Here is a 15848-nt window from a genome sequence, read left to right on the forward strand (position 1 = left end):
CATAGGCCACATGGCCTAAACGTCCATTTCTTTGGTCCTGGAACTAACAAGAAGGATCTTCGGGTTCCTCAGACCCACTCCAGCCATGACTGGAAGCCTGACCCCTTGCTTCTGGCCTGGACCACACTTCCTGAGAACCAGTTCATATAAATCTGGGCTGGCACTGCTTTTCCACCTTGACCTTCCCCCTATCCCCAGAAACCCCACACAGATATATGACCCTGCACCCCCACACACCCCTGGAACCTCCATCAGCATCCTGAGCCGCCAGCTTCTGGCCAATGCTGGGTTGATGGATTGATGGCATGATCAGCGAGGAAGCTTGTCTCGCTCTCTCAAACACATACCACTCCAGGGCCCACTAATTCATAGGTGAGAGACAGCGAAAAAATGGGCTTTTCACACTCTCCCTGAGGGACGCTGTTGCCCAGACAACAGCTCCAGAGTGACCAGCAGTGGGGATTCCCCACAGCTAGTGAGCAGCAGGAAGGACCTGACCCAGAGGCAGCCAATCAGCAGGCTGGTGGGACTTCGGCCAGCACTTGAGGAGATGCCCAGGAGACTCAGGACTTTAAACAAAAACCCAGGAAAATAACATGCCAGCTAAAGTGAAGTGGAATTGGCAGGAGCAAGGCCAGCGAACAGTGAGCAACACCATATACACCCAAATTGTAGGGTGGGGAACAGGTGGGAGGGAGGACGGTTGTGCCACTGAGGCAGCAATGGGGCCCCCTCTCCTGGGCTCACCCAGTCCTCATACTGCCTCCTACTCGCCCTCTTTCTTGAGGCTAGTTGGCTCTTCTGGACTTCGCAGGGAGCTGGGACTAATCGTCCGGCTCCCATTTTTGGTGCCTAGCCTCCATCGGCTCAGCTCTGTGAGTGGCCCTGGCTGGGTCTCCGGCCCCCACCCTAGGAGAGGCAAATAAGATCCCTCTCTCCTGCAAGGCCCAAACATCAGGCAAAGCGCTGTCATCCACGTCACTAAACACCAGACATAAGCCCCCTCTCATCCTCGTGAAACGCATTTGAAGGAAGAAACATCAACAAATAGGGCAAAATCGGGAACACCGCGGTGACTCCAAATGGATGAACTCAAATGTGTCCACTTAAATGACTGAAGCCAGGCAAGGACTCCTTGCTGGCAGCTCCGATCCCTTGCTACTCTCTATTGGGTTGCCAGCCTTGGAGATGAGAGGGATGGGGGTACCCCACAAAGCGAGGGTTTCATGGTTCTGTGACAGGGCAGCCTGTGCCCGTCGGGGTTCCCAGTGGGCAGATCATGAAGTGGGGCTCGAAGCTCTATTTATAGAAGCCGCCGCCACAAAGGATGAGGAACTGGGGAGAACCAGCATGGCAGTATTTTCCAAGCTTAAGCTGTCTCGGCTTAATTTCATCACAAGCAAATAAATCATGAAGGAGGCAGCAAGTCCTGGAAGATCTGATGAAGAAGGGCCATTAAATGCACAGCCTTAACTTGAATTATGGAAGGCCTCAGACAAGCAGCCTTATTAGTGTCTGGGCTAGGCCGTAACTCACGCTAACCACCCCCTTGCCTTAACCAAGGGACAAGACTGGGAGGATCAGCTCGCTGCCTGACCGGGGCGAGACACACACGGCCGCCTGCCTGACAGGCGCTTGGCTCTCCTAGTGCTTCCAGCGACCTCCTACAAATGTGCTTACTCTTATGGTTGCTTTCCCACAGCACCCCCTCAAATCACAGAGGGGAGAATAAGTATGCTTTGGCTGTTTGGGGCTTAAGGGTGTTCAAATACATGTAAGTTGGAGGCCCCACACCAGTTTTGTTAAACCCTTCTGTCAAGCACACTGACGCCAAAACCCAGGACCACGGACAAAGCCGTCGGCTCAATGTGGCCCCAGTGGCATGGAGGTTATGGCGTGGGCATTGGAGTCCAGATCTCTGCTTGTCCAGCAGGTGCCAAGAACAGACTCTTCATTCCCCCTCATCCTCAAGGAGGATTATGTAGGCACAGGTGAGCTAGGTGCTAATTAGCATGTGTGTGGGGCTGTGGAGCTTTAAATAAGATAACGGCCAAGCAGTGTTAAGCAGTATTTGTTTTTCTTTTTTTAAGCATTCAATCAATGACTGTTTAACAAAGAGGTGTTTCTATTTGCAGTAATCCCTTCCCAAACAAAGTCACCCTCTCAGGAAATTTATGGATAATAGTGTGCATTTACTGGTGTATACCTGACTAGCAACTGTGAAAATTTGGGTCCCGGCACACAAACTAAGTCACAGGGTGGCTGGGGAGGGTGACAAGAGGGAAAGACTGGATAGGAAAGGGAGAGACACTGAAGGCCAAGCTGACTGACCGAGTGCGCGCAGGGTCAGGCTCTGCTGGGGTCAGGACGTAGGCCACTTCTCACAAAGGTCAGCATAGGCCAAAGCATGGAGGAATACGCAGACTAGCTTGGCTCTGGGATCAGAGGGGTTTCGAGGAGTGGACAGTGGGAAGTAGGGACAAGCCGTGCTTTGGCTCTGCCCTGTGTGCTGCCCTCAACATGAACAGCATTGGCATCACTCGGGAGCTTGTCAGAAATGCAATCCTAGGCCCTACCCAGACCTACCAAGTCAGATCTGCATTTAACAAGATCCAGATTGACTCGAACGCATATTAAGGTTTGAGCAGCACCACTGACATCAGCTCTTCGGGGTACGACCCATCATTAAACCCACTCTACAGAGGAGGACACTGAGGTGTGAGACATTAAAATCTAATCCCTAGTCATCCAGGTAGTACACAGAAACCAGTTATCGATGTTCCTGACTGTGCTGAACAGTCAGAGCAGGATGGGGTCTGAGCAGGGTGGGGACAGGGCGACAGCTGAGTCTTTCTCGGGAGCCCCATCTAAACTCTGTGCGAGCACTAACACTGCTTCTCTGAATGCCCTCGGGCCCCTGCACTATCGTTTTCCTTAACACCTACGTCCTCCATCATTCAAGTCAGGTCTTTCCAGTACAGACTCATTAAATGCATTGGATTCTCACCGTCTTGTTTCTGAAGAGGGACATTTTTGAGGAGGCCTGGATTTTAGTTCTAGTTTTTCTGCTATTAGCAGGCAACCTTGGCACGTCCTTTTAGCTCTCTAGTTTATTTACAGTTCTCACTATATATGTGGCTGCCACATGCCATCTGTTTTAGACCTAATTCACTGGGCCTGTTTTCACCTTCCTGCCAGACCCTGAGAATTGGATTCTGGGCCCCTCCTTCTCTGTCCCGCAAAGGCCCAGTAGCAGCTTGCCCACCGCTGGCCTGGTCCCCAACTGTTCAGAGGTACATGTCACCCTCAGGCCACCATTTCAGCAGCTCACCCTTGTGGAAATACATGTGGGCACAGCTGGCAAGAATACCACATTCTCTGGACATTCTTGCTAAACACAGGCTCATTAGGCAAGTCACTGTAAGGAGCTACAGATCATCTGAACCAGACCATTCACTGGAAACCTTAGAACCCACTCACAGGGTAGGTCGCAGCTCACTTGTGACAAACTCAGGTGTCCTGGGACCACAGGTGGCATTTCCATCACATTTCTTAAAGAGCCAAATACCTCCACAAACCTGTGTCTCCTGGTGTGAAATCCCTCAGATTTCACAACATGGACCAACATCTCGTCTAATTCGTATTTCCACATTTAATAATGTTAAGTAGTTTTACCCATCTATAGAAAAAAATTTTTTTTAAGATTCATTTATTTGTGCATACAGAACTGGGGTACAGGCCAGAGACTCAGGGTTGGCGAAAGACTTCACCAGAGACAGAGTGGGGAGCAGAACAGGCAGATCGATGAAGTACACTGCTGAGGGGAGCAGCAGGCGGGTCAGGAGAGGTCTGCCACGCCATGTGGTTCACCTCCGGGGCAGGCAGGAATCGAACTCATACGGAAGTGGTTTCAGCTTCTTAGTGCAGTGCTTTAACCCGCTGCGCCACCAGGGAGGGCCCCCATCTACAAAAATTTTAGTAGTCATAACTGGCTGTTCTAGATTTTTCAGTTCCTACTATATGTCAGACACTAGCTTAGTCACTTTCTGTCTTTTATCCATGATCCTGATACCTTGTAAAAAAAAAAAAAAAAGAAATTTCTATTACTATTACAGATGAAGAAGTTGAGACTCAGGGGTGAAGTCAGGGCCACAGTTTTGACCCCCAAAGTCCCTGATCTCTTCTACACACCTCGGCTGTGACCTACTATGACACTTGTCCTGACCAGATCTATGTCTCCAAGACTCTTTCCTGCAGGCAGGACGTCCTGAATCAAACCCATTAATGACTATGTTAAATATGAAAAAACCCTCAAAGCAGGCTATGATGTCAAAGCAAAAACCTTTCTCCAACTGAAAGTCTGTTCCTTTTTGTAGAAAACAAAGGCTAGGGGCCAGCTTCTGGGTGTAAAGAACCTGAATTGAATTGCCCGGCTGTCACGCAGCCTCCACTTGGCCTGAATGTAGGGACAGATGTGCTGTGCACACCACACAATGAGAGGTGGGAATGGGTCACTCGGGGGTCAGGCTTCCAGGGGTCAGCAGCACACAGCCAGTCTCTCTCGGATTCAGCCAAATGTGATTCAAGTCGGCAGTGAAGTAAAGCTCTGCAGGTGCGAGGAAGCCAGGGCATTAGCATGCATCTATTGAGCACCCACTCTTTCCTCTGTTCCTAAGGGTGCTGTGACAGATGGCTGAGAAGATTAAGGTGTAATCCCTACCTCAAAGAATGACTACTTTCAGCAGCAATAACAGAACAGAAGACACACTTATTATGGGCCCGCTCTGTGCAGTAAGGCCAGTAAGGTGCCAGTACAAGGCCTACTTAAGATTGACCAGACGGTACTTTTAAGCCTTGAAGAACTCAGGAGCTAGGAGGGACAGGCTAGAGCAGGCTAATATCCACACGCAACTTACATTGGGTCCTCTCTATATCAGACCATCTCCCATCCAGTGGTTGAATCAGTAAATGCGGAAGCAGAGGACAGAAAAGAAACCTACCTGTGCTGTGTTAAGGGTCAACTATAAAACTCAAATGGTCTTAATCCAATAGTGTGTTTGGAGCGTCCTCAACAACAAGTTCATGTAATTTTACTGTATTCTAACTAGAAACCAGACCATTCACAAATATTCATCAAATGCCCACCGAGAGCCTGGACCTGGGCACAGGCACACTGTAGCAACAGCCCCCCAACCCCCCCCCCACACACACCTGCTGGGAGCCACACACCCCACTCTGCATCATTCTGCATCATTTCTAGCACTCACAGGTACAAATAATTATCCCCATTGCACAGATGGGACAACAAATGCTGGAGGATGTTCATCAGCTAGAAGGGGGCAGAAATGGAATTAATCAGGAGCAAGAGTTTACTCTCAAAGATTGAAAACTGCTTCAGTGTTCAAAAATAATAAAAGTGTGATAAATGACAGCATGGAAGCCCATGCAGTTATTAATAAAGAATGAGGCAGCTCTAGATTCATCATATTAAACAATCACTAAGATCTATTAAGGGGATAGAACTTAGTGATGCAGGGCAGTGGACAGTATGATCACATTTGTGTAAAATTCTGGAGGAATACACAAGAAATTGCTAGTGGTGGCTGCCAACAGGAAAAGGCACTGGGGAGCTGGACAGCAGTGCATATCTCACCTGACACCATCTGTAGTGTTTAAACGTGCTGCTGTATGCCCAGCTCACCTTTCGAAGGTAAATGCAGGAATATGTCTAAGTCCCGCCCCTGTCCAGCACCCCAATGTGCTGCCGGAGTCACCCTCTCTGCCCGGAGGAATTTTATATCCACCTGGCTGGGGTGGACAATGGGGGTGCGGATTGGGTGGGGGAAGAACGGTGCTGAACTGAAGATGCAAAGGAGAAAGCCCTGGGCTGATCAGGGCAGGGTGGCAAAGGGGAGCCCAGGCTTGGACCTGGGTCAGAAGGGAAGAGGAGCTGAGTTCTCATGTTGGGGAGCTTGGGAGGACTGCACCACCAGAGAGAAATACGGGGTGGAACAGGAAGGTCATGAGTTCAGTGCAGATGGCCAGGAGGACTCTGGCAAGGGGATGATGCCCTTGCGTTCATCCTGGTAGAAAATTCTGTGGTCTTCATCGATACCAGCAGTCTTGGCTGGCCGCCAGCTTCCTCTGCTGAGCTGTTGTGCCAATAAATACTTGTTGGCAGATCAATGAAACCATCTAGGAACAATGTCTGGAAATAAAGTTTTCCCAGCTCGATGCGGGTAGATAAGCCCTCTCTGCCAGGGAGCCCTGAGACTGCTTCCTGTTTCTCAGCCTCTGGAAGTGCACCTGGGCACGGACACCTGCTCTGTAATGAGGCCTGCCCGGTGGGAAGCCTGGAGCAGGGCACAGCAGTTATGACCTGGCTCAAAACACAGCTCTGCCTCCTTCTTGCTATGTGAACTTGGACAAGTGCTTCACCGTGTCAGGACTCAATATCCTCTTCTACAAAATGAGGTTAATAAATGTAACATCCCCTTAAGGTTCACTGTAAGGTAATAAGTACTTTAAGGAACTTAATTACAAATCAGTAAATAATTGGTCCAGGACACAGAACATAGGTGATAGCCAAATAAAAATTACCATTGGGATCTTAAAAATCAAAGCTGTTCAGGACTCTAGCCCACTTCTCTTTCTGCCTGGCTTCCCCTATGCACCCTAACACCCCACCCCCCAACCCCAACTGCCAGTGTCACTTCTCAGCAGGCATCACCCAAGAACTCCAGGACAGAAGACAAAGGATGTGGAAGGCAAAGGCGGGAGTGGAGAAGCAGTTCCGAGAAGCAGCCCAGAGCAGACTCCAAAGCCTAGTCCATCCCCGGGTTGAATCTCACAGCAGCTGAGGCATTTTCAGTGACATTCTCCCATTAGCGAGCAAAGCATGCCTGACTCACAGCCACTTCTGGGCTGCCTTTATGCGACGAGCTTTTCAGAACATCCTGCAGAGCTCAGCACTGAGCCAAGAGCTTTGAGGGCTGGAGATGAAGCAGCTGGGAGGAGGAAAAGAACAGGGCCAGCATCTCAGGGCCTTGCCACCCGTCTCCAGAAAAGGGTCCTGCCGCTTGCTGCATGGCCACTGGCTGGTGGAGCAGTTTCTTCTGCTCCTTCTCCCACCTTGTCCGCAAACGTGTCCCCCAGTGGACCCCTAGGCCACTGGCTTAGCTTGAATCAGTCACCCAGTTACCAGCTGTGTCACCTTGACCAAGCTCTCTGTGCCTCAACTTCTACATCATAAAATGAAGATGATAAAACAGGTGTCATAGTACAAAGAGGGGTTACAGGGTTAAATGAGTTAAGAGTTGTCATCAGGTTCTTAGAATGGAACTCAGCACAGGCTAAGCACTAAGTCACGTGTCACCTAGTGATGTTTCAGCTGGCGCTGGACCACGTGCATGATAGTGGTCCAAAGCAGCCTGATCACGCAGCCCAGGTGGGTAGTAGGCGATAATGTCTAGGTTTGTATAATTACTCCATGCTGTCTCCCACAACAACAAAATAGCCCAACAATACATTTCTCAGACTATATATAGTCTGTCGTTAAGCAATGTGTGACAATGTATGTTAGCTATAGTGTTACTGTTATTGCTCGTATTAAGTGGGCCTGGATCCAGTCACCTGGAGAGAGCTTGGCCATCTGCCTGGCCTCGGCCCCACTTGGTCAGCTCACTGACACGGCAGAGCCTTAGATGCCCTGCAGCTCTTTGCAGTAAACCCCAAGATGCTGGGCTGCTTCGCTCCATGGTATAGATGAAGAATACATTAGCAATAGAAAAATGACTTCCAGGAGGTATTGCCCTCATCAAATACATGCTTCAGAGTTAAATGTGGTTAGGCCCGGCTAAGTCTTGCTTTTTACGGTCATAAAAATTCACAAATCGAGAAAATGATATCCATTAACTTACTTCTGTCACATCACAGGAAAAGCTTCCACTAAGGTCACTTTATTTTCATCCACAGGTGAACCCCAGGACCCAAGCCTACTCACTTAGCCGAATACCAATTGCTGTGTGTGTCCTGTGTCAGTAAATTTTATCACCCCCATTTTACAACAGAGGACACTGAGAAGCAGGAGAGGGAGTGATTGCTCTTCATGGCCTGGGGTCAGAGTCCAACCAGGGTCTGTTGGGGTTCTGGGGGTTTCTCATCTCCAAGATCTTGTGGAGAAGCAACAGAAAGCAGACCCACCTTTCTGTTTAAAGCCTCTCTCTGTTACTTCCCCACATGTCAATCTGGGACAAGTTTGGAGACCTGCCATCATTTCCACAACCAACTCTAGCTCAAAAGTCTTCTCATACACAGAACAACATCTCTCTCCCATTTATAGGCTGCCAGAAACTCAGTGAAGTGGATGAGAAACAAAAGCTTCTTATCGTTTAGGAGACATGTGTGGCCACAAAGGTTTGCTGCTGATGCTGTGGGCAAGGAATGGAAGTTTGTGTGGTCTGAGTCAGTGGCAGATGCACCAGTTTCCCCAAGAAGTGGGGGTCTTGACCTGTTTCAGACCATGGAGGGCTGGACTGGTGAAAGAAAAGGCAAATCAGGAGTGTCCTGTGATGCCAAGTGGAGTGTTCTCAACTTGGTCTTTGTAAAAAAGAAAGAGAAGGATATTCTTGGACTCACTGATATTACTGTGCCTGCTGCCTGGGGCCCAAAAGAGCTAGTTGAATCCACAAGCTTTTTAATCTGTCTAAAGAGGATGATGTTGTCCAACATGTTATGAGAAAACCCTAATCAAAGAAGGTAAGAAGTCCAAGACAAAAGCACTTGAGAGCCCACATCTTGTAACTCCACGTTTTTCCTGTGAAAACATCACATCATGCTGCAGAAACAGTATGCTAAAAAAGTAAGGAAGAAGCCACAGAGGAGGTTAGGCTAAACTTTTGGCCAAAAGAATGAAGGCCCAAGAAGGCTGCCAAAAGATGGAGGCTGTCTTCTTTGAGAGCTTCCATGTCTGAATCCAGTCAAAAAATGAGATGTTCTAAAAATAACAAATAAATAAGACATTAAAAAAGAAAGAAAGGGGCCTGCCTGGTGGTACAGAGGGTTAAAGCACAGCACTGAGAAGCTAAAGCCACTTCAGCATGAGTTTGATCCCCGCTCCAGAGGTGACCCACATGGCATGGCAGACCTCTCCTGTCTCACCTGTTGCTCCTCTCAGCAGTGTACTTCATCAATCTGCCTGTTCTGCTCCCCACTCTGTCTCGGGTGAAGTCTCTCCCTGCCTCTGCACCTCTGGTCTGTACCCTAGTTCTGTATGCATAAATAAATCTTTAAAAAAAAAAAAGTTTGGTTCTTTGTTATAATTATTGTTGAAAATTCAATAAAATGCTAAAACAGAAAGGAAGGAAGGAAGAAAATCCAAGAGGAAGTCCCCTTCAGGTACCAATGTCAGTCTTTAATCCCTCTTATAATATTATGACACCTCAGAAGACCCCAGAGCAGCGGTGAAAGGGACCTCATACTGCCCCATTTCACAGGTGAGTAAAGTAAGGTTTACTCATGAGTGACTCACCAAAAGTAAAACCACTGAGCCTGGAAAAAAGCACATCAGATTCCACAGCCTAGCACACCAAGTCCACCCTGCGAGTCTGGTGGTCACTTCCCGCAATTAAATTTTCCAGTTCCATTACAAAAACTAATGCAGCACTGGAGTTTGCCTGGCGGTCATGTCTAGGATGGGGCCAGGCACTCACCACATGGGGATGACTAAACCAGCCCAGTTTGGGGCACACTCATCTACTCCTAGATTTAACCAGTTAACCAGGAAAAGCAAAATCTACTGCCATAGAAAGGCCAATAGCTGTGAAAACAAAATATGAGTAAGAACATCGATTATTCCAGAGCTGAGCATACAACCAAGTAAATGTGAATTCTACTTGAGTAAAATCTCACTTTGACTTCTTTTCTGGGTGTCACTCTTAGTTCCTCAACAAAAGTGGGGAGCTCGGAGGCTGACAGACCTGTGTAGACCCTCGGCTGAGGAGCTGGAGTTCTGGAGTTAAGCACCTGCCACGCTCACCATCAGGGTGTGGCAGAAGTCTGTTTGGCCTGAGAATGTGTGAGCCCACAAGCACCAGCCTCCAGATTCCCTCTGCTGGGGTCCAGAGCAGGATGGACTGCCACATATTTCTTTGTCCAGAGGCACCCTGCTTTCTAGAGTGACTCTCTCCTAAAACCAGTGACCATTTATGTTACTGTGATTTTTTTAAGCAGCCTTAAGAGATGACTGCATATTTAATGAGGGGAGGTCTTTAGGGGTCAAACCTCATAGCCTCTGTGCTTGTCTGCAGCCTGCAGAGAAGTTTTGTTTGCTCAGAGGTGTTTGTGAGCAGGTGTCAACTTTAAAATTAAGACAGGTCACAGAAAGTCTAGATTTCTGGGTCCTCTTGGAAAAATCAGAAGATCCCACAACTTGTGGCTTTCATTCCCACAAGACAGCTATAAACTAGAGATGACACCTAAAAGCTCTAAGTACTTTTCTCATAATATCTTATTCCATCCTCACAAAACCTTGCACCGGATAGCTAGGAACAATCTTTGTTCCAATTTGCAGACCGGGAAAATGGCATGGCCTAAGATCACCAAGTGAGCAAAAGTCAAACCCAGGATACCTAGAAACTGAGTTGACGGAGTTCACGTTCCAACCAGGACTCCACTCTGCTAGATTCGTAAAGATGGTGGAAAGTGGGACTTTCCTGCTGTACTCCCCTAGGGACAGGAAGCCTCTGAAACCTGCACTCCCGGCCTCCCCACCGCGCACAGAAGCACTTACGGTCAAGGCCATTGACGTAGCGCATGGTGACTTCACAGTGGCCCCAGACCGCACTCACCACCGGGTACAACTTCTTGCCTTTGAGACCACGAAAGGCCACACCCAGGTACTGGCCATCCACCACGAAGCTGAGTGTGCCCTCATCCATGTCCAGCACCACCAGCAGTGAGTCGGGCAGCGAGAAGGCCTCCTCTGGGCCCAGAAAGGCTGGGTAGGCCACTCCAGGTCGGTTCTTGCCATCGTGGTACAGGCGACTGCGGCCCAAGTCCCAGCCCCATGACTCGGAGTCACTGCCCACAAGCGCCGTGTAGCCCACCGAATGCAGGGGTGCCCGGGCCGTTGCCACGCCAACCACAGCATGGGTGCCACGCTGCCGTGCAGGCCAGTGGATCTGCCAGGCATGGAGGCCACGCGCGTGGCCCACTTTGCCCCGGATGCCGTCAGTGCTCTGAGCCACCGGGTGCCGGTGGAAGGTGAGCCGGTCGTCATCTTTGACGAAGACATTGAGGGAGCGGTCCTCGGGGTTCCAGGCATGCCGCAGCTGCACGGCCAGCCCCGCCGCCGGCATGTCCAACAGCTGGTCCAGCCGCGCTGGCCGCCCGGGTTCCACACCCCGCAGCTCCCGCTTGGCGGGCCGCAGTGCCGGCTCTCGCACCTCCACCGACTTGAGGCTTCCGGAGAGCTTCTGGCCCATGGTTCAGTGCAGGGAGGGGGCCGCTGCAGGCCTCTGCTACCTCGTGGGAGCGCCCACTTCCCGCAGCCAGACAGGGGACACTGGGCTGACAAGCAGGCTTCTGGGCTGCACAGTTCCACAGCCTCTACTGGGCTGGGGCAGGGGCCCAAGCTCCTGGAAGGAAGCAAAGGGCATGAGTTATAACAGTGGCTTCAACAGTATCTATGTCCAGGCCCCGGCTGAGCCATTTGCTTACATTAGTAACAATAAGTATTACGAATAATATTTCATCAAGTATTTGTCATATGCCAGGTACTGCTCTAAAGGATGTGTGTGCATTAATCCATTTAATTCTTAGGCGTTCCTTATAAAAAAAATAGATTTTATTATTCCCGCTTTTCTAGATGAGAAGACTAAAGAGCAAAGAAAAAAGAAGTAGTTAACCAAAGTCCCACAGCAAATAAGGGGCGAGGTTCAAATTCAAACCAAGACCATCTGGCTCCATAATCCATGCTCTGCATTTAAGAGTAATCACAGGCTATTAGTTAGTTTTAGTTTTTATGCTTTTTTTTTTTTTGCAATTTAATTTTAGAAATTAAGATGAGCCCAGAGAAGTTAAGTGATTTGCCCGAGATCACATATCATAGAGAAGAACCCAGGTGCATCTGATTCTAGGGGTACAAGCCCTGGTGAGGGAGACACAGTGGCCAAGACATGGGGGCCACAGAGGCATCCAGTGTAGCCCAGGGCTCCTCTCTCTGGCTGTCCTGGGAAGCTTAAATGGCATTTAAAGTGCAGCCAGGCTTGGAACCTAAGATATAGGGTTAGGATCCACAGGTCACTAGGACACAGACACACAGCAGAGATCTGAAGATGGGGTGAGGTCTCCCAGGGAAGGTGAGTGGGAGGCAGGGGACGAGACATCTGGTATCCAGGCTTTAGAGCCAAATCCTCTCATCTTCCAGCTGTGTGTCCACAAGAAAGTCTCTTAGCCTCTCAAAGACTATAACTTCAATATGCCAATATGAGAGACAATAGTGTGGAGGGCCAGGCCTGAGGCTCTGTGGGTAGGTTTTCCTCTTTGGGCAGCCCTTGTATACCCCTTCCCTTTCTTTGGGCATATACGCTCACCATAAATACCACTGACCCCAAATAACAACCTTTGAGGCAGCACTCTGGTTTCCAGAAAGAAGGAAGTAGCCACCTTCACTCAGAGCTGCCAGAGCATGGGGTGCTGGCACAGGCCCTGGGGGTAGTGAGAGATGGAGTACTGAGTCCTTCAGTCCATTCACAGTGCAGGCACATGTCCTTCCTCCCTTGCCCTAACTGACAAAGGCAGGGCTCAGAAAAACCTCCCACAATAACCTAGGTGACAGGCATATATTTTTTTTTTTTAAAGATTTATTTATTTGTGCATACAGAACTGGGGAACAGGCCAGAGGCTCAGGGGCGGTGAGAGGCTTCACCAGAGACAGAACAGGGAACAGAACAGGCAGATCGACGAAGTACACTGCTGAGGGGAGCAGTGGGCGGGTCAGGAGAGGTCTGCCGCGCCATGTGGTCACCTCCAGGGCAGGCGGGAATCAAACTCATGTGGAAGTGGCTTTAGCTTCTCAGTGCTGTGCTTTAACCCGCTGCGCCACCAGGGAGGGCCAACAGGCATATTTTTATGCCCTGCCCTGTCCACCCTTATTCTCCCACCCCGATAGTAGCACACTCACAGCCATGGTGCAGGTGAAGAAGGAAAGAACCCGGCCGTCATCCAACCCACTTGAACTTCCTTTTAAACATTTCTAATTTATTTTCAACTCCCATTTCTTTTTCCCTTTCTACTGTCAAACCCAAGCTTCAGCTTACGCTGACCCTATCCAGAGAACTCAGGCTAATGTTTAATTTGGGAAAATATCAGAGCACAGGATTCTGCAACACTAGATCATTCTAAGATAGCAAAATAAAGTTATTTCTTTTCATATCCCAAATCACCCAAAATAAAGGAGAAAGAGAAATACAAAGTCTATTTTTGCAATACCAGAACACATCTGTAACTGAACCACCACTTGTAGGGAAAGGTTGCCAACACTGGTAAAGAGCTGCCAAAAGCAGCAAAGATCTAGTAGGATGTGAGTAAGCACCTACAGGAGACAGCTGTGGCTACAGAGCTCAGCTAAAGCTGGCAGCGCTGTCTAGTAGCTGGCATTTCCTGAAAGGAAAAAAAAAAAAAAAACAACAAAAAAGGATTCCTAATCAGAAACAATAAGAACAGAGTATGTGGTCTGGCAGTGGGAGAATCTCCAACACCCTGAGGCAAGAGGAGGAAGAGACTAATCAAGAAAAATCATAGGCCCGCCATCTTTGCAGGAAGTAGTATGTTGGTGAGACAGAGTGGAAGAAAGCCCCACACAGGGCCCTCCCTGGTGGCACAAATGGTTAGGACTCAGCACTGCAAGCGAAGCCACTTAAGTGTGAGCTCAATCCCCTGCCATTCGATCCCCTGCCCAGAGGTGATCCATACAGCACAACAGACCTCTCCAGTCTTGCCTCAGCAGTGTACTTCGCTGATCTGCCTGTTCTGATTCCTGCTCTGTCTCTGGTGAATCCTCTCACTTCTCCTGCACCTCTGGCCTGTACCCTAGTTCTGTATGCATAAATAAACAAATCTTTTTTTTTTTTAAAGATTTATTTATTTATTCATACAGAACTGGGGTACAGGCCAGAGATGCGGAGGGTGAGAGGATTCACCAGAGACAGAGTGGGGAGCAGAACAGGCAGATCGACGAAGTACACTGCTGAGGGGAGCAGCGGGCGGGTCAGGAGAGGTCTGCCACGCCATGTGGTCACCTCCGGGGCAAGCGGGAATCAAACTCATGCTGAAGCGGCTTTAGATTCTCAGTGCTGTGCTTTAACCCGCTGCGCCACCAGGGAGGGCCAATAAACAAATCTTTAAAAAAAAAAAAAAAAGAAAGAAAAGAAAAGAAAAAGAAAGAAAGCCCCACACTAGGGAAGCCTAGAGCTTCTGGGCTTCTCTGACTGGATAGAAGCAAGGCTAAAAGAAAACACTGCAGAGTCCTGTAGCAAAGTTACTGTGAACCAAGGAGCATGTTTGTTCTCCTAAGGTACCCCCTGGTACTTCTTCTATAGGCATCCCCTACAAAATACTGATCTAAGAAAGCTCACCTCTTTGAAATAAGAACTAGTACACAGTGTTGTCAAACATGCTGGAGTCGAAACAAAGGAGAAAAAGACAAGAAAAAATATGGCAACCAAGAAAACTCACCAGAAAGAAAGCTATACAAAGCAAATAAAAACTATTACCAAATTGGTTAACTAATTTCATAATCACTTATGAAATCAACTTATACAGGAGAGATAAGTATAATCTAAAAAAAAAAAAAGAGAAAGTATATTTGCTGTAGTTTTAATGACAACCTCCAGAAAAACTAAAACTAAAATACAAATCTTCAAATTGTTAGAAAGAATACTATCCAAAACAACACAGATCAAACACTTAAGATTGTTTCAGAAAGTAACAGAAGCAAAAAAAGACAAAAACATAAAATATGATAGTAAAACTAAGACCAAAATACTAGCTATGACCATAAGAAACTGCTAAAAAAAGAACATCTTTCAAGATAGAAAGCTATATGTCAAGATCCAAAATAAAATAATGCATGTCTTGACAATAAAGGAACAGCAAGCATATGCCAGATTCCTCAAACTAAGCTTCCTCAAACTAAGCAGGCACCAAAATCTTTTTTTTTTAAGATTTATTTATTTATGCACACATAACTGGGGTACAGGCCAGAGGTGCAGGGTTGATGAGAGGAATCACCAGAGACAGAGTGGGGAGCAGAACAGGCAGATTGACAATGTACACTGCTGAGGGGAGCAGCGGGAGAGACAGGAGAGGTCTGCTGCACCATGTGGATCACCTCCAGGCCCGGGGATCGAACTCATGCTGAAGTTGCTGTGGCTAGCTTACAGCGCTGTGTCAGAGAGGGCCACACCATAATTTTAATACTAGGCAGAAAAGTTGAGCTCAGTCAGGACAAATGATTTTAAATAAGAACACTACAACAATAAAAAAAATATGACCCATGATTGAAGATCTAAAACAGCCAGGAATAGCCCTAAAATTCAGAGCAAAAGTCACAGGAAGACAGGAAAGGACAGAAAGATACATAATAGAGGGAGATGACTTTAAATTATCTCTGAAATGACAGATCAATGGACTAAATTAGGCAAAGACACAGATAACCCAAAGTTGCATAATTAATAAGATTGACATAATTGATGTATAGGTCAAAAAAATTGCCATATATTGGACCACAAATAAAACTTCGCTTAAAAGGCAGAAATAGGCCCTCCCTGGTGGCGCAGCGGGTTAAA

The 15848-nt window shown here is 48.1% G+C and overlaps 1 protein-coding gene across 1 annotated transcript in view; it reads right to left on the minus strand.

Annotated features, from left to right (window-relative positions):
* SPSB4 (splA/ryanodine receptor domain and SOCS box containing 4) overlaps positions 1 to 15848 on the minus strand; it is an 84361-nt gene that overhangs the window by 55952 nt on the left and 12561 nt on the right. The window contains exon 2 of the mRNA XM_004682153.2: positions 10790 to 11636. Coding sequence (XP_004682210.1) covers positions 10790 to 11483 — 694 coding nt within the window. The 5' untranslated portion in view covers positions 11484 to 11636. The remainder of the gene's footprint in view (positions 1 to 10789; positions 11637 to 15848) is intronic.

This window comes from Condylura cristata, unplaced genomic scaffold (assembly GCF_000260355.1).
Source record: "Condylura cristata isolate star-nosed mole 26May11 unplaced genomic scaffold, ConCri1.0 scaffold00014, whole genome shotgun sequence".
NCBI lineage: Eukaryota > Metazoa > Chordata > Mammalia > Eulipotyphla > Talpidae > Condylura > Condylura cristata.